At 42.9% G+C, this 26045-nt stretch overlaps 2 protein-coding genes across 9 annotated transcripts in view; one reads left to right on the plus strand and one right to left on the minus strand.

The window, feature by feature from the left end:
* The window catches only part of SMC1B (structural maintenance of chromosomes 1B), a 62230-nt gene extending 53406 nt beyond the window's left edge, over positions 1 to 8824 (plus strand). For 7 of the 8 annotated variants that reach the window (XM_038375926.2, XM_038375907.2, XM_043515274.1 and 4 more), the window contains 2 exons: positions 7809 to 7919; positions 8261 to 8815. In XM_038375926.2, the coding sequence (XP_038231854.1) occupies positions 7809 to 7919; positions 8261 to 8371 (222 nt within the window). In that variant the 3' untranslated portion in view covers positions 8372 to 8815. Of the gene's footprint in view, positions 1 to 7808; positions 7920 to 8260 lie in introns of all 8 variants that reach the window. The other variant, XM_038375936.2, reaches the window with a different exon arrangement.
* A 4896-nt stretch (positions 8825 to 13720) lies between these two features.
* Positions 13721 to 26045, minus strand: part of FAM118A (family with sequence similarity 118 member A) — a 34641-nt gene continuing 22316 nt past the window's right edge. The window contains 2 exon segments of the mRNA XM_043515331.1: positions 13721 to 14378; positions 14625 to 14708. Coding sequence (XP_043371266.1) covers positions 14251 to 14378; positions 14625 to 14708 — 212 coding nt within the window. The 3' untranslated portion in view covers positions 13721 to 14250.

Here is a 26045-nt window from a genome sequence, read left to right on the forward strand (position 1 = left end):
CACCACCGGTCTGGCGCCTCCTCCTCTTGGGATTAGCTCGAGGCCGACATCCCCATCCATGGTTTGCATGACGTCGCTCTGTCTCTGATCTGCAGCTCTTCTTCCTCCAAAACCCTTGGTATTTCTTTTGTGACTCAGCCCTCTGGCTAGGTTACTCAGTGAGTCCCCTTCTGGGGTAAAAGGTCCAACAGGGCCTATTTGCAGCCCTGTCTTTGGGCTCAGTTCTCATAGTCCTTAAACAGTCCAGTAGGGCCGATCTCAGTACACTGCTTGCGCGCGCGCGCGCTCTCTCTCTCTCTCTCTCTCTCTCTCTCTCTCTCTCTCTCTCTCTGCAGCCCTCCCTGGGCTTGCTCTGGCATCTGTCCCTTTAGTCCTGACCCCAGCTTTCCAGCTGGGTCAGTCTCCGTTCAGCCCCCTTCCAGGATAATACAATTTCCAGTACGGCCCCTTACTTGGGCCTCTTTAAACTCCCTTCTCTTAGGGCACTGTCACTTCCCCAGTGGCTGTTGGGGGGACCCAGGCCCACCCACTACTCCAGGTCCTGACCCAGGGACGCTACAAATAGGAGCCCCGTGCTGCTTCCTTTAGCCCTGTTGCTATTCCCTGGGTCACTTCCCACATATCTGGCTTTCCCCCTCTCTGGGGTTGCCAGCCTGCCAAGTCCCTCCACTCAGGGAGTGAATACAGCCTGTCTGTAGTCCTTTCTAGCTGCCGCTCCATTGCCAGCTATCTGCTTTATGCAAACCCTGCCTCTTCCTGCCCAGCTGAGTCTGCTTTCACTCATTCCTTACTCCCCAGCTCCACCTCCAGGTGCACCCTTGTGGAGTTAATTAACCTGTCTAGCCGACTTAACCCCTTTTACTCTTCTGTGGTGTGGACACCTCATCACTGTTGAATTGCATTAAAAAAGAAACTCCAGTTAGATTTTTTTTTTTAATCTACCCTTAACTCTACCCATTGAGCCAGAGTATGGTAGGGGTCCAAGATGTATAGTGATGAAATATAATAATATGCTGAATATATAGCCACAACTGTAATTTTAATGTACAAATAAATACTTGAAGAACTTAATGGAAGTGTATGACGTGAGATTAATCTGTGAATTGTTGACATCATGATCTATTCAGCAAGCCTCCAGTTTAGGGTCTCTAACCATCAGGCCCTACTTGGCAGATACAGTTTCAACCTGTGGGACTCCATTGGCAAGTTTGAAGAGAGCCTCCCACAGGATTGGGCGGAGAAGTTCGCCACTCTAATAGATGAAGGCAAGGCGGTAGCTAGGAGTGTCCTCCAGATGGCCTGGGATGCTACGGACTCATTGTCCAGGATGGTCATCATCTCTGCAATAGCCATGAGGCTGTCCCAGGAGATGCAATCCACCCTCCAGGACCTCCCTTTCAAGGGAACCGGGCTCTTCTTGGAGTTAACTGATGCTAGGCTCTACAGTCTTAAAGACTTCTGGGCCGCTCCTTGGGTCTACATACTCCTCAGCAGGCCAAAAAGCTGTTCCTCCCCCACCCCCGCCGCCTCTGCAGTCATTGAGGTCTTGGTATTCCCCTCAATCTGGCTCCTACAAAAAGGACTAAGACGGATTTTAAGCGATGCCACCAGTTGTCGTCTTGTCAACCTGCCCAGCCTGGTTCTTCCAGGGACCAAGGCAGCCAAAAGCAGTCATTTGGAGAATGAGCCCAAGGACTATGCCCCAGTCATTGCACCAGATCCATTCCCCGTCCACCTCTGCCCTTTTTGGTCGGCCTGGTCCCATATCACCTTGGACCGCTGGGTGCTTGACACACTCTCATCGGGCTATACCTTGCAGTTTGTAGGCTTCTATCCCCCTTCCCCGTCCCTCTTCAGGGATCCTTCTCATGAGCAACTCCTCATTCAGGAGGTCGAAAACCTCCTGCACCTCGGGGCATGGAAGGAAGAGGATTTTACTCCTGCTACTTCCTCATTCCAAAGGCAGAGAGGGGCCTCAGACCTATTCTAGATCTGCGTTGCCTCAACAAGTCTCTCAAAATGTTGAAATTTCATATGGTCTCCTTGGCCTTCATTATCCCGTGCCTGGATCCAAGAGCCTGGTACGTTGCCCTCAATTTAAAAGATGCATACTTCCATATTTCCGGGGCACTAGCATTTCCTCTGTTTCACATTGGGCCCGCGCCTTTTCCAATTCACAGCGATGCCCCTTGGGCTCTCATCAGCTCAGAGAGTGTTCACCAAGTGTATAGCTCCAGTGGCCGCTTATCTGCGATGTCTGGGGGTCCAAATGTTCCAATACCTCGACGATTTGGTTGCTAAGGGGCCGGTCCTCGGATCAGGTGCGGAAGCATCTCGCTCTCATCTGTTCCACCTGCCACACCTGGGCCTAATAATAAATGACAAGGAGTTAACCCTCACTCCAGTGCAACACATAGAGTTCATTGCAGCGGTACTCAACTCCACTTGGGCCAGGGTCTTCCTCCCTGAGACTCTGTTCTGAGCCATGGTAGACCTCATGTCATTTCTGCGTGCTCACCACTGCCCACACCTGCCCGAGACTGCTGGGTCATATTGGAGGATGTACTTGCATGGTTTGGCACATGTGATTTCACCTCAGTCGCCTAGTGGCATGGCTAGCATTGGTCTGTGTCCACAACCAGTACAGTATTTCATCTGCTGGTAGACACCTGCTCTGTACTTTCCCATCCAGTCACCATCCACTTCCTATAAGGATGTGATTCTTTGAGTCTTCTCTCCAGTGACAAAACATATACCACTCTGCACTTGAATCTTGTTGGATCAACTCTTACTAAATAACCTTTTGTGCCCTGGCACCTTGCTCTCTGTTACATCTCTAAGAAGGTAACAGAAGAGTCAGGGAGCTAGAAGTGCTCATGGCTGACCTTTCCTATTGAGTTTTCCACAAGGACTAGGTATCCATGAGACGACATCCGAAGTTCCACCCTCAGGTAGTGTCAGACTTTCACATCAACTATAGTCTCTATCTACCTGTGTGTGTTACCTTAAACAGAAAAGGTGGGTGAGGTAATATCTGTTATTGGACCAACTTCTGTTGGTGAGAGAGACAAGCTTTCAAGCTACACTGAGCTCTTCTCTCAAACATGAAGAAGAGGTCGGTGTAGCTCACAAGCTTGTCTCTCTCACCAACTGAAGTTGGTCCAGTAAAAGATATTTCCTCACCCACCTGGTCTCTCTAATATCCTGGGACTGACACTGCATTTTATCTTAAACCTCATTCTAGCAGGGAAGAGGCAGCATGACACTTGCTGGATAAGTGTAGGGCTCTTCCCTTTTACCTGCAGAGGAAGAGAGATTTTCAGAAGTCTCCTAGTCTTTTTTTATTACTCATGGAACAACGGAAAGGTCACTTGCTCCCAGATACTGTTGAAGTGGAATTGAGGGTATATTCTATTTGACTACAAATTAATGTCTCCCTTAAGTGTGGTGTGAGAGCACACTCAACTAGAGCTTAAGCAGCATTGGTAGCTTTCCTTTTCCTTTCCTACTACTGACATCTGCAGAGCAGCCATTTGGAGTTTGGTTCTTATCTTTGCTAGACATTATGCACAAGTGCATGGGTTCTCAAACTTCATTGCACTGCAACCCCCTTCTGACAACAAAAATTACTACCCTGATCTCTGCCACCCCAGGTGGGGGGGGGGGCCAAAGCCCCACTGCCCCGGGTGGGGGGAAAGGGAACCCAAAACCCAAGGGAGTTCAGCCCCAGGCAGGGGACCTGTAACCTCAGCCCCACTGCCCGAGGCTGAAGCCCTCAGACTTCGGCCCTAGAAGGTGGGGCCTGGGCTTTGGCTTTGGCTCCTGGCCCCAGCAAATCTAAGCCAGCGCTGGCAACCCCATTAAAATGGACCCACTTGGGGTTCTGACCCACAGTTTGAGAGCCACTGCAACTAGTGCAAGCAGCTACTGCTGCAGCTTCTCTAGGCAGAGCTATTCTGCAGTTTGTGTCATAGTACTCCAGGCATACACCTCCATTTAAAATGATGCCGCTTATGAATCAGCTGAAGTACATTATACTTGGAGACAATCACTCAAAGAAAGGGGTTATTCACCTTTTAGTCACTTGAGTTCTTCAAGATGTGTTGTCCCTATGTGTATACACTACCCGCCCTCCTTCCTTGCTGCCTGGTTTCCCCCCTACTGGGAATTGGTGATAGAAAAGGAACAACAATGGCAGCAGTCCCACAGCCCCCTTTCTCCATTTGGTGTGGAACGTGAGGACAGCTGGAGAGCATGCACAAACCATAAACACTGCTAGGGAAAAATCTCTGATCCCGAGTACCTGGAGCACATGCACAACCTGAAGTGCACTACACATAGGGACAACATATCTTGAAGAACTCAAGTTACTACAAGATGTAGCCTTATTAATTTTTGGATTAATATACTGATTGGTTTTATATTGGATCACAGTGACCTGGGTGAAGAGTTCAGCCTCCTAAATGACTACAGTATCAGGATTAGCAGGGTGAGATTCATCATTAGGAATATCATTAGCCTTGGAGACTCTAGGAACACATGGGAAACAATGACTGCAACTGATGTACTTACAAATTCTCAACTGTCCTTCTATTAAAATCTTACTAATCTGATATCAAAAACACTATAACAGGCAAGAAAGGTATAACATAGCATGTCTAGTCCTAATACTAGCATCACTTACATTTCCTGGTAGGGATGAAGTGTGAACCATTATTCTCTTCTTTGTCATAATCACCAGTGATTACCATCCTGGTGTCTCCTTCCCCCAAGGCATTAAGCAAGGATACAGCCTTTATAATGTGTTACACTGATGCCCTCTGTTTCATGTATAAGGGTTTCAGTCCCTTTCCTTATGTGGGTTTCCACACCCCACTAATTTCAGGGTGTCTTGTTTTTTCATAGGCTAACACCTTAGTTATCTTTATTCTCATTAACATCTATGTCAACGAGTTACTGTAGCAACTTGAGGTTATTAAAGAATCCCCTGAAATGTTAATATTGCAAGATGCCAGATAGTAACTGGCACATTGCAGCATATTTTCCAGTCTGTTGTTGCATAGTTTCCAGAATATCAGCACTTTACACATTTTTTACTGTAATCTTTTTTAACTGGTATAGGGTTATCTTTCAATTAGCTAGTCATGCCAAACTGTTTCAGGCCTGAGATCTTGTGTGGCTAAGCTGAATACATTACAGGCCTGAGGCCTGTAGCCCCGTTTTACAACATTAGGATATAGAGATGAAATATAAATATTTAATTAAATATACCTAAGATCTTTTATTCTTGGCTATAACAATGAGTTAACCTTTCATATTCTATGAAGGTTTGCATTTAGATACAAAATATTTGCAAATACAAAAAATCTGTGTCAATAAGGATATTTTTAGAATTCTTTGTGAGAGTTTAAAATGAAAGAGGAGGAGTAAATAGATCTACTTTATGACTTTTTGTTTATAGCTATAACAGCACATCCTAAGCATCACTCCTGTTTGGAATGTCCTGAATAGAAAACATCCTTACATTCTCGTTGTAAAATTTTAGAAAGAGATGTGATTGACTAAGTTTGTTTTCTTGTGATAAAGATCATGTCCATACCAGAGCAGTGTCCTGTACTTTTGAGAAGAGGCTCATTGGTTGGTTGGTTGTTTGCCTTTTGATCAAATAGTTCCTAGATTTACAACTTATCATTTGTAATACATTTTACAGCTTTCGATTAAATATTATCAAATATTCTCTGCAAAGCAACAGTCACAATAACACTTCTATACATGTTTGAAAATGTAGCATAAAAGAAAATAATGTAGCATATTAAAGCAAAACAGAAGTTAAACTGCATTCCACAGTCAGTGTAAACTTACTGGAAGGTAAATATGGAATTATGGCTAATGAAGTGTCATCATCTTTGACACTTGGTGCCTGTCACTGCTTGGCAAAAAGCAGACTTCCTAGCAATTTCTTTAATAATAGTTAGGGCCCTACAAAATTCACGGCCATGAAAAATGCGTCACTGACCATGCAATCTGGTCTCCACTATGAGAAATGTGGTCTTTTGTGTGCTTTTTACCCTATGCTATACAGATTTCATGGGGGAGACCAGCATTTATCAAATTGGGGGTCCTAACCCAAAAGGAAGTCGCAGGGGGATCGCAAGGTTATTTTGCAGGGAGAGGAGTTGCAGTATTGCCACCCTTAAGTCTGCACTGCCTTCAGAGCTGGGCAGCTGGAGAGCTGCGGCTGTTGGCCAGGCACCCAGCTCTGAAGCCAGCACCCTACCAACAGCAGTGCAGAAGAAAGGGTGACAGTATCATACCATGGCATACTTACTTCTGCGCTGCTGCTGGTGGCAGCTCTGTCTTCAGAGCTGGGATCCTGGCCAGCAGCCAGTGCTTTCCAGGTGCCTAGTTCTGAAGGCAGCACCGCCGCTGCCAGCAGTAGCACAGAAGTAAGGGTAGCAATTCTGCAACTTCCCCTACAATAACCTTGTGACCTTCTCATAACTCCTTTTTGTATCAGGCCCCCTACCGTTACAACACTGAAATTTCAGATTTAAATAGTTGAAATCACAAAATTTGCAATTTTTAAAATCCTGTGACCATGAAATTGACCAAAGTGGCCCGTGAATTTGGTAGGGCCCTAATAATCGTGTAATAATTTCATACAATAAGCAACCAAAAAACCCACTAAAACCTAAGCTTGTGAGCTATCATTCTCTGAGAGTGTATAAAAATAATTGTCGCAAAATTCAGTCAGAGCAGTCAAGATTGTAATTATGTAAAAATGTATTAACTATTTTTTGTATCAATATTGAGGTCTACTCCAACTCTTATTGCTTCAGTTTCCTCAACTTTAAATGGTAATCTTACCTGCCATGGGAAAGACCTGAGACACCTTCAAATGACGGAACCTTTATATATTTACCAGTGTTTTGAGTTTAAGTTACAGAAAATAATATTGTTTGGAAATAGAAAAAATATGCTTAATAAATACTGCATGTACTTTTTGCATACAAACAGATTCATATATGTACAGTACTTATGGGGATCCAAAGAGTTTGGGGAAGGTCTGGTTAGTGGCAATTTCTTGGAGATCTTCTGTTTTAATAAGGCTAGAGGGCTTTAAACTGAAAATTGAAAGAAAAAACTTTTCCTTAACTTTAAGTGCGTATAATACTAACTTCTTATAAAAGTTGAAAACTTGTCAGGTTTTAAAATCTTCAGTTCAAAATAATTTCAACGACTATGCTTATTTATGACATAGCAGATAAAAATGTACACATAGAAGTGTGATTAAAAATGTTGCTTCTAATTTTCATTTAGGATTTTATCTTCTGTTGTGGTATGAAGTCAATTTCATTCGCCTCAAATTATAAATTTAGCTCTATGCAGTAACATTTTACAGCTAGTGAAAACCATTTTCTGCAACATAAAACAGCACAGTAATATGCATTTGTAATCTGCATCACATTATGTAACTGGTAACAAGCTGTAAAATGTATGGCTTATACATGGAAATCCACCTAACTTAAAAGCATTGTCAAGTAAAAATGCCTTACGTTAACTTTAGAAATGTCACATTTCTAAAGTGGATTGTTTTTAAAAGGGCCAAACTTGTGGGATCATACTGTGAACCTACATCATGTACAGTGTCTTGCTTGGCCAGTTATATTCCCCCTTTTACCCTGCCCAATTCATAAATGAATTCTATCTACTGAGTAATTTGTTCCTTTTCCCATTGTTCCCTAATTAATTGTGATTTAAATCTGACAGAACCCACTTATCCTAAAATGTGTGGCTTTTCTCCAAAGGTATCAAGCTTCATCAAAGAGCAGGCACAGGAACAGTGTCAGATGATAGTTATTTCTCTAAAGGAGGAGTTTTATTCAAGAGCAGATGCATTAATTGGAGTCTGTCCAGAGGTACAAATCTTTATTCTTTTCTGACTTGATTTCAATCAAATTAAATTCATATGGCAATTAAACTATTAAAAAAATTCCAGCTACAGCCAATTATTTCTCAAGAAATGACCCCCTCCCCCTTAATGTTCATTTAAAAAAAATTCTCTAATAACTGTATCAAGAGCTGGGTGATTGAAATGCATTGTTTGCCATTCAGGAACAGTCATTGGTAATTGTTTAATAGCATTCCAGAACAAGTGATTTATAGTTAAGTGGTCCTTCTGGTAACTGCATCATCTTATAGGTAATGCTTATTTTTAATATATATGCTTGTAAACTGATCTGATTCTTCCTCCTTTCAGCAAGATGATTACATGTTTAGTCAGGTACTGACTCTGGATCTTACTGTGTATCCAGACACTGATGATAGTGAACGAAAAGAGCAGCACAGATACAGTTCCACATTGGAATAAAACATGAAAGTTTCAGGGCCATCTGTGAATAACAAAATTGTGATTTCTACAGCCACCTTTATAACAAGTTTGTAAGCTTTTTGAATATTGCTTTTAAATATTCTTGTACAGAAGTCAAAGGATTTAGCTTCATCACCCACAACGCCGTTTCTCAGAACTTGGAGAAGAATAAATGATTGTATTAATTGACCTAGTTTTGTTTACGGTTTTATGGACTGTTGTGTTACAAATTCAAAATAAGCTTTCGAAAGACATTGCTAAATTCTAGTGACTAATCTCTTTAAGTATGTTCTTGTTGGTTAGCATTAAGAAACTATTAGGTCCCATTAACATAAAAACTGATGAATGATTAACTTTTTGAATATGGATGTTATGTTAAATTCATATGACTGCTGTCAAAAGTAACTTTTTGATGTTAAACTATTGAGAATTAAAATGTTGAAAAAAATCTTGAAATGTACAGCATTTTTTACTTTTTATCGGGAAGATTCTCACTATAAGGTTTCAGATGTGGTTAGGTTAAATATAAAGATACAAGCTCTAGTAGCTTAATTTTTTTTAAAACTGTATGTATTAGCAGGGCTACTCTTAGGGAAGGAGACATTTTCTGTTTCCAACACTTGTAAAAGACCAGCTTTACATTACTCCTGAAATTGAATCCAGAGCTTCCTAGTGCCATGTTCTGTGAGGCCCAGAAACTGATGAAAGAGGCTAGACGCATATTACATGGCCATGTTTGCTGTTAATTGCAAAGCCACAAAGAGGTATACAGCTTCCCCTCTTCCCCAGTCAAAACTGTTTCTTGGTGAGTTTCCCCCCTGCCTTTTAGCAAACAGCCAGCCAACCAGCACAGGTGGAAGACAAGGTATATTAATCACAATACTTTATGGCCAGATTGTGATACCCTTACTCATAATGTCCAATAAACAATATTACCTTCCACCTTATCTCTAAAATCCTCAGTAAGTACACGTTTCCATTTATAAAAAATTATAAAAAAAATACATGTAAATTAATTTCTACAGTAGCATTAGTAGAGCCAGATGCATCATTTAATGAATGTCTAGGTTTATGGCCTATTTCCTCCGCTTGGGAATCCAGACTTAGTCTTATTCAAAACAGGATTTCAAAGCAACTTTACTTTTTGATTAACTGAATGCATCATACCGAACCATCACATTCTAGGTATATCCCTTTCAACTATATGTTTCCCTGAGCCAGTTGCAAGTCAGTCCTTATATGATAACTGAAACATGCATATTCTACTGGCAGTGGAATACATGTTGAAGAAATCCCACACCCAGCTAGAATAGGCCACACAGCAACTCTGCTTTTAATGTGCATACATGGAACTATAAGAGATCCCATTACTACTGCGATGTGTATTTTTCATACTGCGGTTGTATGGCACTATAGGCAAGAATGGCTGTTTTACAAGTTGCAATTTTCAGTTGTGGTTAGACTTGAAGAGTCTCCAGTGCTACCTGTTTTAAAAATTCAAAATTAATTTTACTTGTGGTTTAAAAACACTTCACACCAAATCGATCCTAAGTTTACGTGTGTGTGCATGTGGAGTGGGAAGGCAGTTATGTAGTGTTGCTCATGGGAAAACTAAAAGACAAATTAAATAGGTTATATCTGAAGAACCAACTGAATGGATGAGATGCTCAGATACTATGGTGATAAGGACCATAAAAGTACCATAGACTAAAGTTCAATAAAAGTTTAGTGCAGTAATTTTAACCTATGACTGCTGTGTTAAAACCACCTCAAAACTATACTGTGCTCACAGCAGCCTCAGGAAAATAGATGCAAAAATGATAGCCTAATCCAGCCACTTAATCAGCCATCAGTATCTGATTGATTCTAATTAAAGAATCATTATTTTTTGTAACACTTTAGAATTCCATTTAAAGAAATGTTTGCGCCAGGACAACACAATTTTGGGGGAAAACAACAAGTTTTACAGGACACCCCCTCAGAAAAATCCAAGCTCTCAATAGAACTTAAATTTGGTAGTCTAAGGACAGGATTCAGCAAGGGTCTTAAGCATGTTTTACTTTAAGCATATGGAGCAGTCACATTGGCTGCAGTGGAAGTGGTTAAAACTTGATGAGCTGGGAGTTGTAGCATTCTCTACCACACATAATTAGTGGATTGCTTTCACTATGCAACAATGAAAACATCTCTGTAACCACTACTTGAAAAACCAAAAGCATGTCCTGTCCTTCAAACAAACTGAAATATTTTCATTCCAATGTGAAGTGAATCCTAGTCAATAAAGAACAGCCTGTATGCAGCTGTTGGCAATTTGCATTTATATTCTCATTTCCCCCAATGTTAATTGATACTAAAAGGTACCAGATGACAAGTGAAAACTGAAATATTCATAGTACAGTTGTATAGGTCAGGTATTTGTGCTTTATAAAACATGAAGATGGTGCATGCTCCAAGAAGCTTATAGTTTAAGGTTCAGATCCTGTAAGTAGCTTTGTGCTGACAGCCCTCTGGGCATATGGAACTTAATTGACTCAATCAAAAGGTGCAGGGGTATAGAGCAGCTTGGAAGAGGAACCAGGAATAAGAAAAAAGAAAAGGAGTACTTGTGGCACCTTAAAGACTAACAAATTTATTAGAGCATAAGCTTTCGTGAGCTACAGCTCACTTCATCGGATGCATTTGGTGGAAAAAACAGGAGAGATTTATATACACATACACAGAGAACATGAAACAATGGGTTTATCATACACACTGTAAGGAGAGTGATCACTTAAGATAAGCCATCACCAGCAGCAGCGGGGGAAAAGGAGGAAAACCTTTCATGGTGACAAGCAAGGTAGGCTAATTCCAGCAGTTAACAAGAATATCAGAGGAACAGTGGGGGGTGGGGTGGGAGGGAGAAATACCATGGGGAAATAGTTTACTTTGTGTAATGACTCATCCATTCCCAGTCTCTATTCAAGCCTAAATTAATTGTATCCAGTTTGCAAATTAATTCCAATTCAGCAGTCTCTCGTTGGAGACTGTTTTTGAAGCTTTTTTGTTGAAGTATAGCCACTCTTAGGTCTCTGATCGAGTGACCAGAGAGATTGAAGTGTTCTCCAACTGGTTTTTGAATGTTATAATTCTTGACGTCTGATTTGTGTCCATTCATTCTTTTACGTAGAGACTGTCCAGTTTGGCCAATGTACATGGCAGAGGGGCATTGCTGGCACATGATGGCATATATCACATTGGTAGATGCGCAGGTGAACGAGCCTCTGATAGTGTGGCTGATGTGATTAGGCCCTATGATGGTATCCCTTGAATAGATATGTGGACAGAGTTGGCAACGGGCTTTGTTGCAAGGATAGGTTCCTGGGTTAGTGGTTCTGTTGTGTGGTGTGTGGTTGCTGGTGAGTATTTGCTTCAGATTGGGGGGCTGTCTGTAAGCAAGGACTGGCCTGTCTCCCAAGATCTGTGAGTGTGATGGGTCGTCCTTCAGGATAGGTTGTAGATCCTTGATGATGCGTTGGAGAGGTTTTAGTTGGGGGCTGAAGGTGATGGCTAGTGGCGTTCTGTTGTTTTCTTTGTTGGGCCTGTCCTGTAGTAGGTGACTTCTGGGTACTCTTCTGGCTCTGTCAATATTTCTTCACTTCAGCAGGTGGGTATTGCAGTTGTAGGAATGCATGATAGAGATCTTGTAGGTGTTTGTCTCTGTCTGAGGGGTTGGAGCAAATGCGGTTATATCGTAGCGCTTGGCTGTAGACAATGGATCGAGTGGTATGATCTGGATGAAAGCTAGAGGCATGTAGGTAGGAATAGCGGTCAGTAGGTTTCCGATATAGGGTGGTGTTTGTGACCATCGCTTATTAGCACCGTAGTGTCTAGGAAGTGGATCTCTTGTGTGGACTGGTCCAGGCTGAGGTTGATGGTGGGATGGAAATTGTTGAAATCATGGTGGAATTCCTCAAGAGCTTCTTTTCCATGGGTCCAGATGATGAAGATGTCATCAATGTAGCGCAAGTAGAGTAGGGGCGTCCCCTAAAGCTTCAAAAACAGACTCCAACGAGAAACTGCTGAATTGGAATTAATTTGCAAACTGGATACAATTAATTTAGGCTTGAATAGAGACTGGGAATGGATGAGTCATTACACAAAGTAAAACTATTTCCCCATGAAGAAAAGGAGTACTTGTGGCACCTTATAGACTAACAAATTTATTAGAGCATAAGCTTTCGTGAGCTACAGCTCACTTCATCGGATGCATTTGGTGGAAAAAACAGAGGAGAGATTTATATACACACACACAGAGAACATGAAACAATGGGTTTATCATACACACTGGAAGGAGAGTGATCACTTAAGCCATCAGCAGCAGCAGGGGGGGGGAAAGGAGGAAAACCTTTCATGGTGACAAGCAGGTAGGCTAATTCCAGCAGTTAACAAGAATATCAGAGGAACAGTGGGGGGTGGGGTGGGAGGGAGAAATACCATGGGGAAATAGAAAAGGAGTACTTGTGGCACCTTAGAGACTAACAAATTTATTAGAGCATAAGCTTTCGTGAGCTACAGCTCACTTCATCGGAGCTGTAGCTCACGAAAGCTTATGCTCTAATAAATTTGTTAGTCTCTAAGGTGCCACAAGTACTCCTTTTCTTTTTGCGAATACAGACTAACACGGCTGCTACTCTGAAACATGGGGAAATAGTTTTACTTTGTGTAATGACTCATCCATGGCTTATCTTAAGTGATCACTCTCCTTACAGTGTGTATGATAAACCCATTGTTTCATGTTCTGTGTGTGTGTGTGTGTGTGTGTGTGTGTGTGTGTGTATAAATCTCTCCTCTGTTTTTTCCACCAAATGCATCCGATGAAGTGAGCTGTAGCTCATGAAAGCTTATGCTCTAAGAAATTTGTTAGTCTCTAAGGTGCCACAAGTACTCCTTTTCTTTTTGCGAATACAGACTAACACGGCTGCTACTCTGAAACCTATTTCCCCATGGTATTTCTCCCTCCCACCCCACCCCCCACTGTTCCTCTGATATTCTTGTTAACTGCTGGAATTAGCCTACCTTGCTTGTCACCATGAAAGGTTTTCCTCCTTTTCCCCCCCCTGCTGCTGATGATGGCTTAAGTGATCACTCTCCTTACAGTGTGTATGATAAACCCATTGTTTCATGTTCTCTGTGTGTGTGTGTGTGTGTGTATATAAATCTCTCCTCTGTTTTTTCCACCAAATGCATCCGATGAAGTGAGCTGTAGCTCACGAAAGCTTATGCTCTAATAAATTTGTTAGTCTCTAAGGTGCCACAAGTACTCCTTTTCTTTTTGCAAATACAGACTAACACGGCTGCTACTCTGAAACCAGGAATAAGAAAGTAGATGGAAAAAGGGGGTGGGTGGGGAAGAAAAAATATGCAAGCAAGTTGTCTGAATGACAGACATACAATGTGCTATTCTTGTTTGCAGTTCTTAAAAATAAATTCAATTTCAACCTTACTTTCTACTTAAAGTGTCTCTTTATAGGCTGTGCCAGTTTAACTTTCAAGTGTTTGAACCTCACCCTTCTCGAACTTTTAGGTTAGGTATACTTAATATTGCCTTTTTCTGGTGGTGTGGAAATGAATCCTTGTCTATTTTTCAAACTTTTACTTTAACCTTAGAAAGCAACATTCTGACTGTAACCTAACAGCTTTTAGCTCACGTTCTGCCCCCACTTACTCCCTGCTCTTGACTGAGACTAGTGATAGTGAGAATAGTTCACTTTGGGAGAGGAAAAAAAACTGCTAAGAGCAGCAGCCTGTTACGGTGTGTGAAGGTAAACTCTTAATGCCATTCCAAGTTGTTGTTGTTGCCAGGAAGCAGGCCTGTTACAATCAATGCCAGGTAGAGAAAGTCACTGAAATTCTGAAGTAGTAAGAGCCCAGTTCTCTGCGTCCCCCTCCAGCGGTCCTGCACAGTTGCCCTGCACTTGGGTTTCAAACGTCTTTACAATGCCCAGATCACCAGCAGAGGTATCAACTGCTGAGAACCAAAAAAAAAAAAAAAAGTTGTAAAAAGTCATTCATAGATTTATAATAAATTGACTATTACCTAATCCAGTTAGTATTTAAACTGCCTTGCAACCACTTACACCCCCTTGAAATGTACTGAGAGATTTTGAACATTTTAATCCACTTTAACCCTGGAAATAATTAGCTCTGAAAACTTAGAGGTTATTTTTAAGCATCTTGGAGTTTTAAGATTTTATTTATTAGGGGGTGAGAATACCATTAGCTGCTTGTTTGACTCTCTTAGAAAGATCCATGTCATTTTCTCCTAACTTTCTCTTTGCACAGTCCACACATGAAGTCCCTGCAAAACAGATAAGTTGAATTTAAAAAAAAAAATATGCACAGCTATATTAAAATCCTTCTTGTATTTTTTAAACACATTATTTCAAGCATCACACATTAAGCTACACACAAATAGGATTGGTACAGCTGGAAGCTCTTATATTTGGGTCTTGTAACCAAAGATCCTGCCTTCTGTTGTGCAGTGAATGACACTACTCCTTTTGGCTTGTGGATAATCGGTGCTCCCTCATTCACTACAGCTGGGTTATTCTCATTCTCCAAGCAAGACTTTAAAAACACCTGTTGCTTTACAATGTACTGCTAGCAGGTGGAGCTGTTCAGAGAACCGATTACATCCAAGTCCCCACTATTTCACCTCCACTTTAGCAGGTAGTTCCTCCAGGCAAGTGGTTTTCAAACTGCAGGTCACAACCCAGTACTGGGTTGCAGTGGCTCTGGTTAGCACAGCCAACCGGGCCATAAAAGTCCTGTTGGTGGTGCTACTCAGCTAAGGCAGGCTGGTTGCTACCTGTTCTGACACTCTAGAGACTAACAGATTTATTTGAGCATAAGCTTTCGTGAGCTACAGCAAGCTTATGCTCAAATAAATTTGTTAGTTTCTAAAGTGCCACAAGTACTCCTTTTCTTTTTGCGAATACAGACTAACACGGCTGCTACTCTGAAACCTGTTCTGACACCGTGCTGCACCCTGGAAGCAGCCAGCAGCAGGTCTGTCTCCTAAGCCGGGGGGCACGGGACTCTTAAGTGCTGCCCCCACCCTGAGCACCAGCTCTGCACTGCCATTGGCCGGGAACCAGCCAATGGGAGCTAGGAGTGGTGCCTGCGGGCAAGAGCCATGCAGAGCCACTTGTGCGCCTCGGAGCTGGACCTGCTGCTGACTGCATCTGGGGCACTCTGCAGTGCCAGGACAGGTAGGAAGCCTGCCTGGGCACCCCTGCTGTGCCACTGACTGGGAGCTGCCCGAGATAATCCCCTGCCTTAGCCCTGAGCCCCCCCAGCCCCACCTCAAAGCCCTGATGCCTCCCAGCCCTGAGCCCCTCCCATACCCCCAAACCCCTCATTCCCAGCTCTGTTGGGTCATACGCATCAACAATTTTTTTCAACTGGGTTGCCAGAAAAAAGTTTGAAAACCACTGCTTTAGGTCTCCCCTCTCTGTTAATGAGCAGATTTTTTTCGTGTTAGTTTATATTTGTTCCTCTCTGCTTAGTGCCTCCTGGTAGGGAGAGAATTTGAGAACAGGAGTTTGCAGGAAACCAGTATTGGATGAGACAACTGCAGTGTAGCAGGACCATTAGGATCCATCAGGCTCCTGCTCATGGCCCAGCTGTGCAGTAGTATGCCACCTCCCCCACTCCACTATGTGACAATGTGGCAAGCAAGCCTTAAGCTGTTTAGGGCAGAAATTCAGCAGGAGCATCTTGCTTTACACAGTCTCCAAGAAAGTTGTTTTGCTGGCTAGTTGGTGTTTTAGCCCAAAATGAAACTGCAACAAGGGTTGACTCCAGCAGGAGCTACTTGGGAGCAGAAATTCAGCAAGATCTGGCCTTTAGGAAGCAACAAGCCAGAGGTCCTTGGCTCTTTTTTTCCCTTCGGCCTGGGGTGAAATATGGTATCCAGGAATGTCTCCAAGAGGCTGGCACATCTAAGGGGCAGGAAGAACACAAAGGACTGAATGCCCCACTCCTTTCTGCCTGCCACAGCAACCAGTTGTTCCAGAAAGGGCATTAGCTAATCCAAGTTGTGCTGCCTGGTCTGAAGTCCCGTTCCCTCTCTCTGCCAACAGCTTGGACACCTAAGCCACAGTTTATAAAAACAACAACAAAAACCCTAAATACATCAGGGCAACCTAAGGGTTTTGTGCAGTGATTCTGTTTCCCCCTCTGCTCCCTGAGACACCTGACACTTTCCCACACCTTTCACTGTGTTCCTCAGTTAGCAGCATGTCTGCCCCATACTATGGGCATGCTCAGGTCAGTTGACCCTTGTTTCTGTGCTCCCTTAAGTGTGGCCTAGTCCATGTCAAAGAAGCTTATTGGAACATCTCTGAGGGTGAGATTTGCCTGCATTTAGTTTCCTATTGTATCAGACTTAGACTTGCATGTTTTATTTTGTTTGGTAATTTACTTTGTTCTGTCTGTTATTACTTGGAACCACTTAAATCCTACTTTTTGTATTTAATAAAATCACTTTTTGCTTATTAATAAACCCAGAGTATATATTAATACCTGGGGGGGCAAACAGTGGTGCATATCTCTCAGTGTTATAGAGCACAAACACTTTATGCTTTTTATAGAGTAAAATGGATTTATTTGTTGTTTGGACCCCACTGGGAGCTGGGTATCTGAGTGCTGGAGACAGGTGCTCGTCTTAAGCTGTTTTCAGTTAAGTCTGGAGCTTGTGGGGGATGTGGTTCAGACTTGGATCTGTGTTTGCAGCAAGCAAGCATGTCTGGCTCAAACAAGGCAAGGTACTGAAGTCCCAAGCTGGCAGGGAAAATGGACTCAGAAGTAGTCTAGGCACATCAGGTGGCAATCCTAAAGGGATTTCTGTGATCCAACCAGTCACATATGCTAGATTACCTGAGCCTGCTGTTTTTCTGAACCCAGTAGTAGCTTTCATCCAAGTGATGTGGGCGGAAGTTTCTAGTTCATACCATGGGCCTGCCCTCTCCAACAAGGTTAATGCCTATGTGCACTAAAATGCTAGCTGGAGGGAGGAGAGTGCACCATGGTGTTGCACAGCTGGAAAACTACTTCAGCAAGGCTTTAAAGTTTAGAGGATTACTGTATGAGCAAGAGACCTCAAAACACGATTACTCACACCCAGCTCTGCTCTTCCCCTGCTCCTTAGCCTCTGTAATGTTTTTTAAAATGGCATTCCCACTTTTAAGGGGCAAATCACATACAAGAGCAGCAGCAAAAGCATCAGAATCTGTACAACGGAGAAGGGTAGCCCAGTCTATTGATGATTTCTCTACTATTTCTGACATGGTTAGTTCAACCCTTCAATAAGATGCCTTTGTGTACCATGACCAAAAAAGATAAGAAGAAAAAAACTTCTCAAACCAATCTGAGATTTCTATTTTTATGGGAAAAAATAGGGTAGAACTTTCAGTTTTCAAGCCTTCCAAATCCAATTAAAAATAAAAATCTGCATTTGATAGGCTCTCAAAACAGTCATTCCCCATTGATTTTCAAGTTCTCCTGCTGCATCCATCTTATCTTCCCACCTTTCCCTGAACTAGAAAGCAGTCCGTGAAGGCCCGTGTTACTTTTCCTGAGGAATTTTTTTGGGGAGTTCTTCCTGGTAGGAGAGAGACTGGGCACATTTCACCCAGTGTTGCTTTTGTCCAGGCTGCTGTGGTGGCAGACATATATTCCAGGCAGGGTACATGCACTCAGTATACCCGAGTTAGCAGTACCTATAGGAGTGACACTTACACTCTGTCTCACCTCCTGCAGCTAGAGTCAGAGCCTCCCATACGGTATTTTTCCCTCATGTTTTTAGAATGGTTATTTTTAAATAGTTAGGACCCTATAGTTGTTAGCTAGCTTTAGTCTCTGTGTTATATAGTACTATGCCCTCACCAAGGTTTAAAAGCACTGTCACTGTGGGGTGGCTATTCCCACTAATGAACAAACGAACACTCTCTCTCTCTCTCTCTGTTGTGGGTAGCAATGTTGCTCCTTTAAACAGGATGATCTTCCTGGTGATCTTCGGGTGACCTGAGACTTACACTTAAAACAGAATCTCATGGAGCAAGCCATGAGGCCAGACTCTGCTTTAGGGGCTGCGGTGGACTATCAGCCCCATCAGTCTTTAAAGCTTATGCAGACCCCTGAGAGGCTACCTGAGGTAGACTCCTCTGAGGAAGAGGACACAAGCAAATCCGAGCCAGTCCAAGGCTCAAAGAAATTCTTACCCCTTTTCTACACACCACGGGGAATGTCACCATAATTCTCCTGGTGACTTAGATAGAGCAGGGTGGTCTACCTTCTCTCTGGTGTCAATGCAATATCAGGACTGGCACCATATTGTCAACCCAGCAATGTCTGCTGAACTGCCATTGAGTTGGGTATGGACATCTCAGGTGTGATGACCTTGACTCAGCACCCAATTTGCTCTGCCTGGTGATCCTGGACTCTCTCTTGATTCAGGACTCTTCTGCGGTGATATTCCTGTCAGTCCCAGCACACACTGTGTCCATTGTTTCTTAGGGGTCTACGAGAGAGGCAAGCTTCCATCTATGGTGCCGATGCTGTTTTTGGTACCTAGCACTTTGTTAACCTGCTCAACATCTATGTAAACAACTCCCAATCAGACACAGGATTTCCCCTTCGGCACCGACAGTGATCCTGGAATTGATGTTTTTCCCAGTGCCGAACATGGTTACAATTTGAGTACCTGATTAGTGACAGTGCAATCTTCAGTACTGGCCAAAATTCTGATGCAGCACTGGACTGTAGGGATTGCTCCACCATTAATCAGCAGACTATTTGGGAGTCTCATTATACTCAAGGTCAGGATCAGTATCATCTTCTCCATCCTCTCACAGAGCCTGGTCTTCCAAATCCTCTAGATCCCCTTTGAAGAACCATTATCAGTACCAAGATCATTCTGGGAATAGGGTGCTTGGCACAGTGCCCACTGGCCTTTGATGCTGTACTCATTTCCACACTGGCATCTGTGGAGTACCCCCATATTCTTTGAGATCCAGGTAAACAATTCACTCAACACAGGTCACTGCACCATCTGGTTGTTTTACCATCAGCCCTACCTGGAAAGGAGGCATAAGCTTGTGTGGCAGAAGCAGAAATATCAATACAGCAGGAGGAATAACCATTAACTTAGGAAGGGGTTCCTGTTCCTCCACCCCATTATACTCTTCACCTGATGATTCCATGGTCCCTGATTCATCTTTTCCAATTCCAGGAGGCTTGTCAGGACCTTCTAAGGAGACTGTCTGCAGCTGTGTGTGTCCAAGTTTAGTTTATTCACATGAATGCCGAGAAACCGCTGGTCATTCTGCAATCTTCAGTTCCAGGAAAGGTAGCCCTCCCTAGAAAGGAGGCTGTTGAAGTCAGCAAAGTTCCTGTAGAACATGCCTACATACCACTTAATGTTACTATGTTTTCATGCAGGGAGTTGAGTGTTTCTATTCACATTCTGCTCCCAATTTGCTTGTAGTAACTGCTGCAAATGAGAGGATGTGACAAGATAGATAAGTCTACCCCAAAGAATAAAGAGGCCAAGAAATTGGATTTAATGGGCAGAAAAGTTTATTCCACCTCATCCTTGCAGATGTGCATCACTAATCAGCACACAGTCTTGTCTAAATATGATTTTATTAAATTGGAACATGGTATCCAAATTTATAAAGAAACTGCTAGAGGATGTTAGGGAGGACTTTAAAGCTTTCTGGGGAAGGCTCGTCTAGTAGAAAAGACTTCACTGCTTTCAGCACTTGATGTGACGGACACCTGATCCAGGCTTATGGCCTCTGCTATAACCTTGAGGTGGGCATCCTGGCTGCAGAATTCTGGTATTACTCCTGATGCACGAACTACAGAAGATTTACTGTTCGGTGGACAATCTCCGTTCTCTGATAAAGTGCATGAAACATTACATTCATTTAAAGACTCTAAGGCCATGTTACGGTTCTTAGGCGCTTATACCCCACCAGCTAAGAGACTCCATTATGGGGGTCAGCAACAATTTAACCACTACCCCCAACCATATTTTGGACAGGCCTCCTACTCCATGAGACAACACAACTCTTCCAAGAAGCAGCATAAGCCTCACCAGAGAAGACCCTCAGGTTTTACTTTCCAACAGATTGCCAGCAGCTAATGAAAGACAGGCTAACAGTCATTTTGACATGACCGTTGAGGGCTGCACACCAGTTGAAGGAATTCATACAATTCCCCCCTTCCCTATTTGGGGACAGGCTGGCCCACTTTCTCAGTGCTTGGGGCTCAATAAACCTCAAACAAGTGGGTCCTAAACACTAAGACTGGGTTATGCTACTCAATTCCTATTCATTCCACTTTCACACTCTCCTACCCTGTTCCTTTACATCATGAGTCATTGCTTCTTCAGCAAGTCCAAATCTTACATACTTTGGGATCTGTGGAGAAGTTCCCACTGCTGCATTAGGAAAGCAGATTCTACTCCCGATACTTCCTTATTCCCACATCCAAGGAAGGGGTAACACTTAGTCTCAGTCTTTGGGGTCTCAACAAATACATCAAATTTCACATAGTTACTCTAGCTATGATACTGCCTGCCTTGAATGACGACTGGTTTGCCACTCTCAATCTCCAAGATGCCTGCTTTCATGTGGTGATTCTCCCAAGCCACATGAAGTTCCTGAGATTCCTAGTAGGTGCCCCATGCATCTTTACCAAAGGCTGCCTCCACTGCTGTGCATATCTTATAAAGAAGGGAATTCACATCTTTCGACTTCAAGATGGCTGGCTGCAGAGGTGCACATCCAAGGAACAGGTTCATTTCACACTGGACCTTTTCAATCATCTAGGACTGATTTTGAACAGGGAACAGTCACTGCTGATTCCAACTCAAAAAGTGGGAGTTCTCTGGGGCCCTATTAGGCTATGAATTTGAGTCTCTCTCTCCCATTTAAATGAGTCCAGAATATTCAATGCCTGTATATGGACCTCCAGTCTCAACTTTTGACAGTGGTCCAGGTATGCCAGAAGTTGCTAGGCCATGTGGCTGCATGCATAAACGTGGTCCCACATGCGAGATTTGTCTTTGGCTTCTCCAGTTTTGGTTGAGTTGTTTTTTTGCTGAAGCTACCACACTTCAGACAGGCTTATCGGAGTATCAAGACACTGGACTCTTTGCAGTGGTAGACAGATCAGATCAATTTATGTCAGGGTGTCCTCCTCTTTCCCCATCCTCCAACCACACCTGGTTATGGGGCATATACAGGATCATCACACAGTCCATGGTTTATGGTCAGAACAGGAAGCATCCTTATATATCAACACTCTCAAACTTCAAGCCATCTTCAATGCCTGTCAAGCCTTTTGGGATCAGATCAAGGGAGTACCAGTTCACATACTTATTGACAATACCACCGAGATATATTACGTGAACAAGCAGAGGGGAGCTCACTACAGACAACTTTGTCAGAAAGCAGTAAGGTTCTGACATTTCTGCATTTGTGAGGGCATCATGCTCACAGCCTCTCATTTACTGGGTTTGCAAAACCAGTTGGCTGGTTGTCTCAGCAGGACTTTCTCCAAGAACTACAAGTGGTCCCTGAAGAGCAGCATGGTCAGGTCCATCTTCAGGGAGTGGGGTATTCTGTTGGTCAACCTGTGTGCAACAGAGGACAACAGGAAGTGCTGCCGATTTTATTCGCAAGTATGATACAATCCAGGTCTCTAACCGAAGCCTTTCATCTGAAATGGACAGGGGCTGTGATGTACGTGTTCTCTCCTATTGCCCTCATTTCTCAGGTGATCCTCAAGTTGAAGCTGGACCAGGCCAAGATGACTCTCACTATGCTGGTTGACCAAGACAGTGCTGGTTCTTCAACCTCCACAGTCAGAGAGTTTGACTTCCCATATCCCTTCCTCCACTGCCTGACCTACTGACATAACATCACGGTCCAGTTGTGCATCTAGCGCTGAGCGGACTACACCTCGCAATGTGGTTGGTGCATAGTTAGATGGGGATAAGAGCAGTGTTCGCAAGCAGTTCAAGAAATCCTGATTCACAGTAGAAAATAATCTACTGGGTCTACTTATTTGGTCAAGTGGAAGGATTTTCTGATCTGGACAACATCAAAAGGAATCCAACCCAATGGGTTTGTTTCCCTCTATTCTCTTCTCTGCTTTGCAGTATATTCTGGTTTATTATATTCAGCAGTAATGCAAGGAACCTACAAGCTTGTATCCTGTAGGACACTGGCTTCAGCAGTTAGCCTGAGGCCTGCAAACTTTGGCATAGATAAATTTAGGTAACTCATTAGTTTTGGGGAAATGGAAGTAGAGTTGGGGGGTGGGGGGGCAGAGGAGAATTTTGACCATAATGACATTAGCCAACCACAGAACATGATCTGACACTAGCTTCTGGACGGTTTTCGACTGAACATCTGACCTCAAGAGTGCCATGGTAACAAATTAATGTATATAATAATGGGGTGAAATCATAAATACACTAACCTATAGAAGAAGGACACCTTAACATTAGTAAGGGGAGGAAATACAAATAAGGAAGAGTGGAGAAACCCCTACTGAATATGCATTAGACATGGTAATGTCAGCATAACATATTATAAAAGTGGCATCCCAGCCTGGGGGGCAGTAGAAGAGAGAGATGTAGCCCTTGAGAGGGCCCAGAATGATGGCCACTGGTGAAGATGAGGAAGGTTTTGGTGATGAGGAAGGTACTAGCTAACATTTCCGGTTGTCTACAAGGGATGGTGAAAGTGTGGCTGTTCAGATGTACTTTCCGATTTATCTCCATTTACCTTACTGAGTTAGCGTGTGTATGACTTTGCTAAATGTATTAATACATTTATTTATAATTATAAAAGTTCCTGTAGTTGAGTGTTGCACCTGCGCACATCATGGTGTCCAACTATAAAATAATTTTAAAAATACTGGGCCTGATCTTGGGAGAAGAACCTATCAACCCACAAAGTGAAACTGGGAATTTGTATTAATAATCTATAGATCAGGCTACACCAAGTCAGCTCCTATTCAGGACATGTTAGACTACTTGCCACATTTGAAGTCTTCAGGGCTATCTCTTAGCTCGTTAAGGATTAATCTGGCAGCAATCCAAGCAGAGCTGGTTCTCAAATCCTATGGCTGGAAGATTTCTGAAGGGTATCATTTACCTGTTCCCACTAGGGAAGGAATTTGTTCCTTTGTGGGATCTTAATAGTGCTTTGGCTGCCTTCACAGATCCTTCTCCTTGTCCCTTCTTTCCCAGAAGACTGCCTTTCTTGTTGCAATATCTTCCATGAGAGTCAGTGAAATACTGGCCCTTATGGCAGGGCCCCTGTACACATAGTTCTTCATGGATTAAATATCCTTAAGACCACATTGGAAGTTTTTAAATCAAGAAGTGGTTTTGCAATTTCCCATAAAACTGAAGTTATTTACCTACCCGTATTCTTTCCCAAGCCACATTCCTATCCTAAGGAACAACAGCTTCATACCTTAGACGTGAAATGGTGTCTGCCTTTTTATTGGGCAAGGACTAAACTTTTTTCAATGACCAGCAGTTTTTCATTTCTTTCACAGATATGATGAAAGATCAGCCCTCAGCAGTACAGCAGATTTCCAGGAGGATAATCTCCTGCATTAAGAAAAGGAGTACTTGTGGCACCTTAGAGACTAACAAATTTATTTGAGCATAAGCTTTCGTGAGCTACAGCTCACTTCATCGGATGCATTAATTAATACATCTTACCGAGTAGCTCAGGCCACACCCTGCACACTCTGCAGGCTCATTCAACGAGGGTTCAAGTGATTTCAGTGGCATTTCTTAATGACATTTCAAATTTGGATATTTGCAAGGCTGCTACATCCTACATACACATGTTTACCAAGCATCATGCTATAACAGCAGCTTCCAGGTCAGATGAAAACTTTGGGAAGACAGTTCTGCAGATGCTATTTAAGTAGAATCTGAACCCACCTCCTACAAGTATTACTTGCTAGTTAACTAAAGAAAAGACATGTCTGCAGCCACTCAAACAAAAAATGGTTACATTCCTGTACTGCAGTTGTTCTTCTAGATGTGGTTGCAGATGTATAGACTATGACCCAACTTTGTCCCCTCTGCATTGAGGTCTCTATTCTTCACATTTAGTGCAAAGGAAATGAAGGGATTTGAGGCTGCACTACCTTTATATAGCCATGGGAGGGGCAAAGGCAAGAGGGAACAAGTGCCACCTCTACAGGTACTTCTATGTAAAGTTATCTGGCTTTGTTGAGCCAGGTGCACACACATCTCAGTGGAATATCTGACTGCACCCACATCACATACTGAAGAACAATTACGCTACAGGTAGGTAATCATTTTACAGTATACAAGGCCCAGTATAAATGGAGTTCAGGCCTTTCCGAGATGATTTTTCTCAGTATTTTCCTTGTCCTACAATGAAACCTGACCCCATGTGCCAATTTGCTACCTGTACTTTGTTGACATATTTCCAATTCCAGGCAGTGTGGCTTCCCTCCCATTCCCTGTTTTCTCTCCAGTTTGATGCTAATTCTGATGGCCAGTCTACAACATAGATGACTTGCTGATAGCCCACCTCTCTGAGATAACAGCTATACACTGACCAGACCTTTCAGCTGCTCCAGTCCCCCTACTTCATCAGTTTTCAGAGGAGTGCCTCAGTGCCCTGTCAGGAGCTGGTCCTCCTCTAGGCATTTTATCACACATTGGTTCTAGTCTAGTTGCTCAAGGAGAGATTTTACAATTTGCATTTCTTTTGGGAACTCAAGTATTTGCTTTCCAGGATCTCCTGTTATATTATAGAACAGGATCTGAATGTGGAAACTGGTCCATGGTGGGAATGCACCTCTGTACTCACCACATTTCCCTCATTTGTAAATGGAATTTCCAAAATAGGAAATGAGATCACCTGCTATATCACTGAGAGAGCTCAGATAGGCCCCATTCAATTCAAGGGAACCGGCTGTCCCAAGTAGCTCATCAGAACTACTTCCTATAGTTCCAAGCAGTTAAGAAGGGGGTCTCTATTCTTAAGATTCCCTCTGAATTTGGTTACCATTCATATGAAAAGCAACAACAGGACCTTTGTGGCACACTCGCACTTTCAATATGTTCAGTTTACTTGATGTTTTAAGTTTCCCTCTAATTTGTGGAGATGTATTTTACTCCTGGGTACTTCCCAGTTGTAATGGATCACAGAGTACCAGGTGCCCACTGGGGAGAAAAGTAGTTTACTTACCTACCCATAACTTTTCCTTCTACGAGACCACCACTCAGGGCATCACCTAATCTGCATTAAATTCCAGTTGAAGGAGAAATCTCTCAATCCTTCCTGCAGAGAGAGATGGAAAAAATCTTGGAATTCCCTCATATTATGATCCTACTTTGCTGCAAGTCTTCATTTCCATTTGTATAATAAATGGTTAAGTAGACTGGCTGTCTCTAAGCAGGATAGTTTTTCATAGTGTTTAGCAATTAGATTTTATAGTTTCTCTTCTCAGTTTGAGCAGTTGGCCGGGGAATTAGAGAGGCAGTCAGTTCTCTAAACAGCTCTACCTGCTGGCAATACATTGTGAAACTAGAGACACTTAAAAAAAAAAAAAAAAA

The sequence above is a fragment of the Dermochelys coriacea genome, chromosome 1, assembly GCF_009764565.3.
Source record: "Dermochelys coriacea isolate rDerCor1 chromosome 1, rDerCor1.pri.v4, whole genome shotgun sequence".
Taxonomy (NCBI): Eukaryota; Metazoa; Chordata; order Testudines; family Dermochelyidae; genus Dermochelys; species Dermochelys coriacea.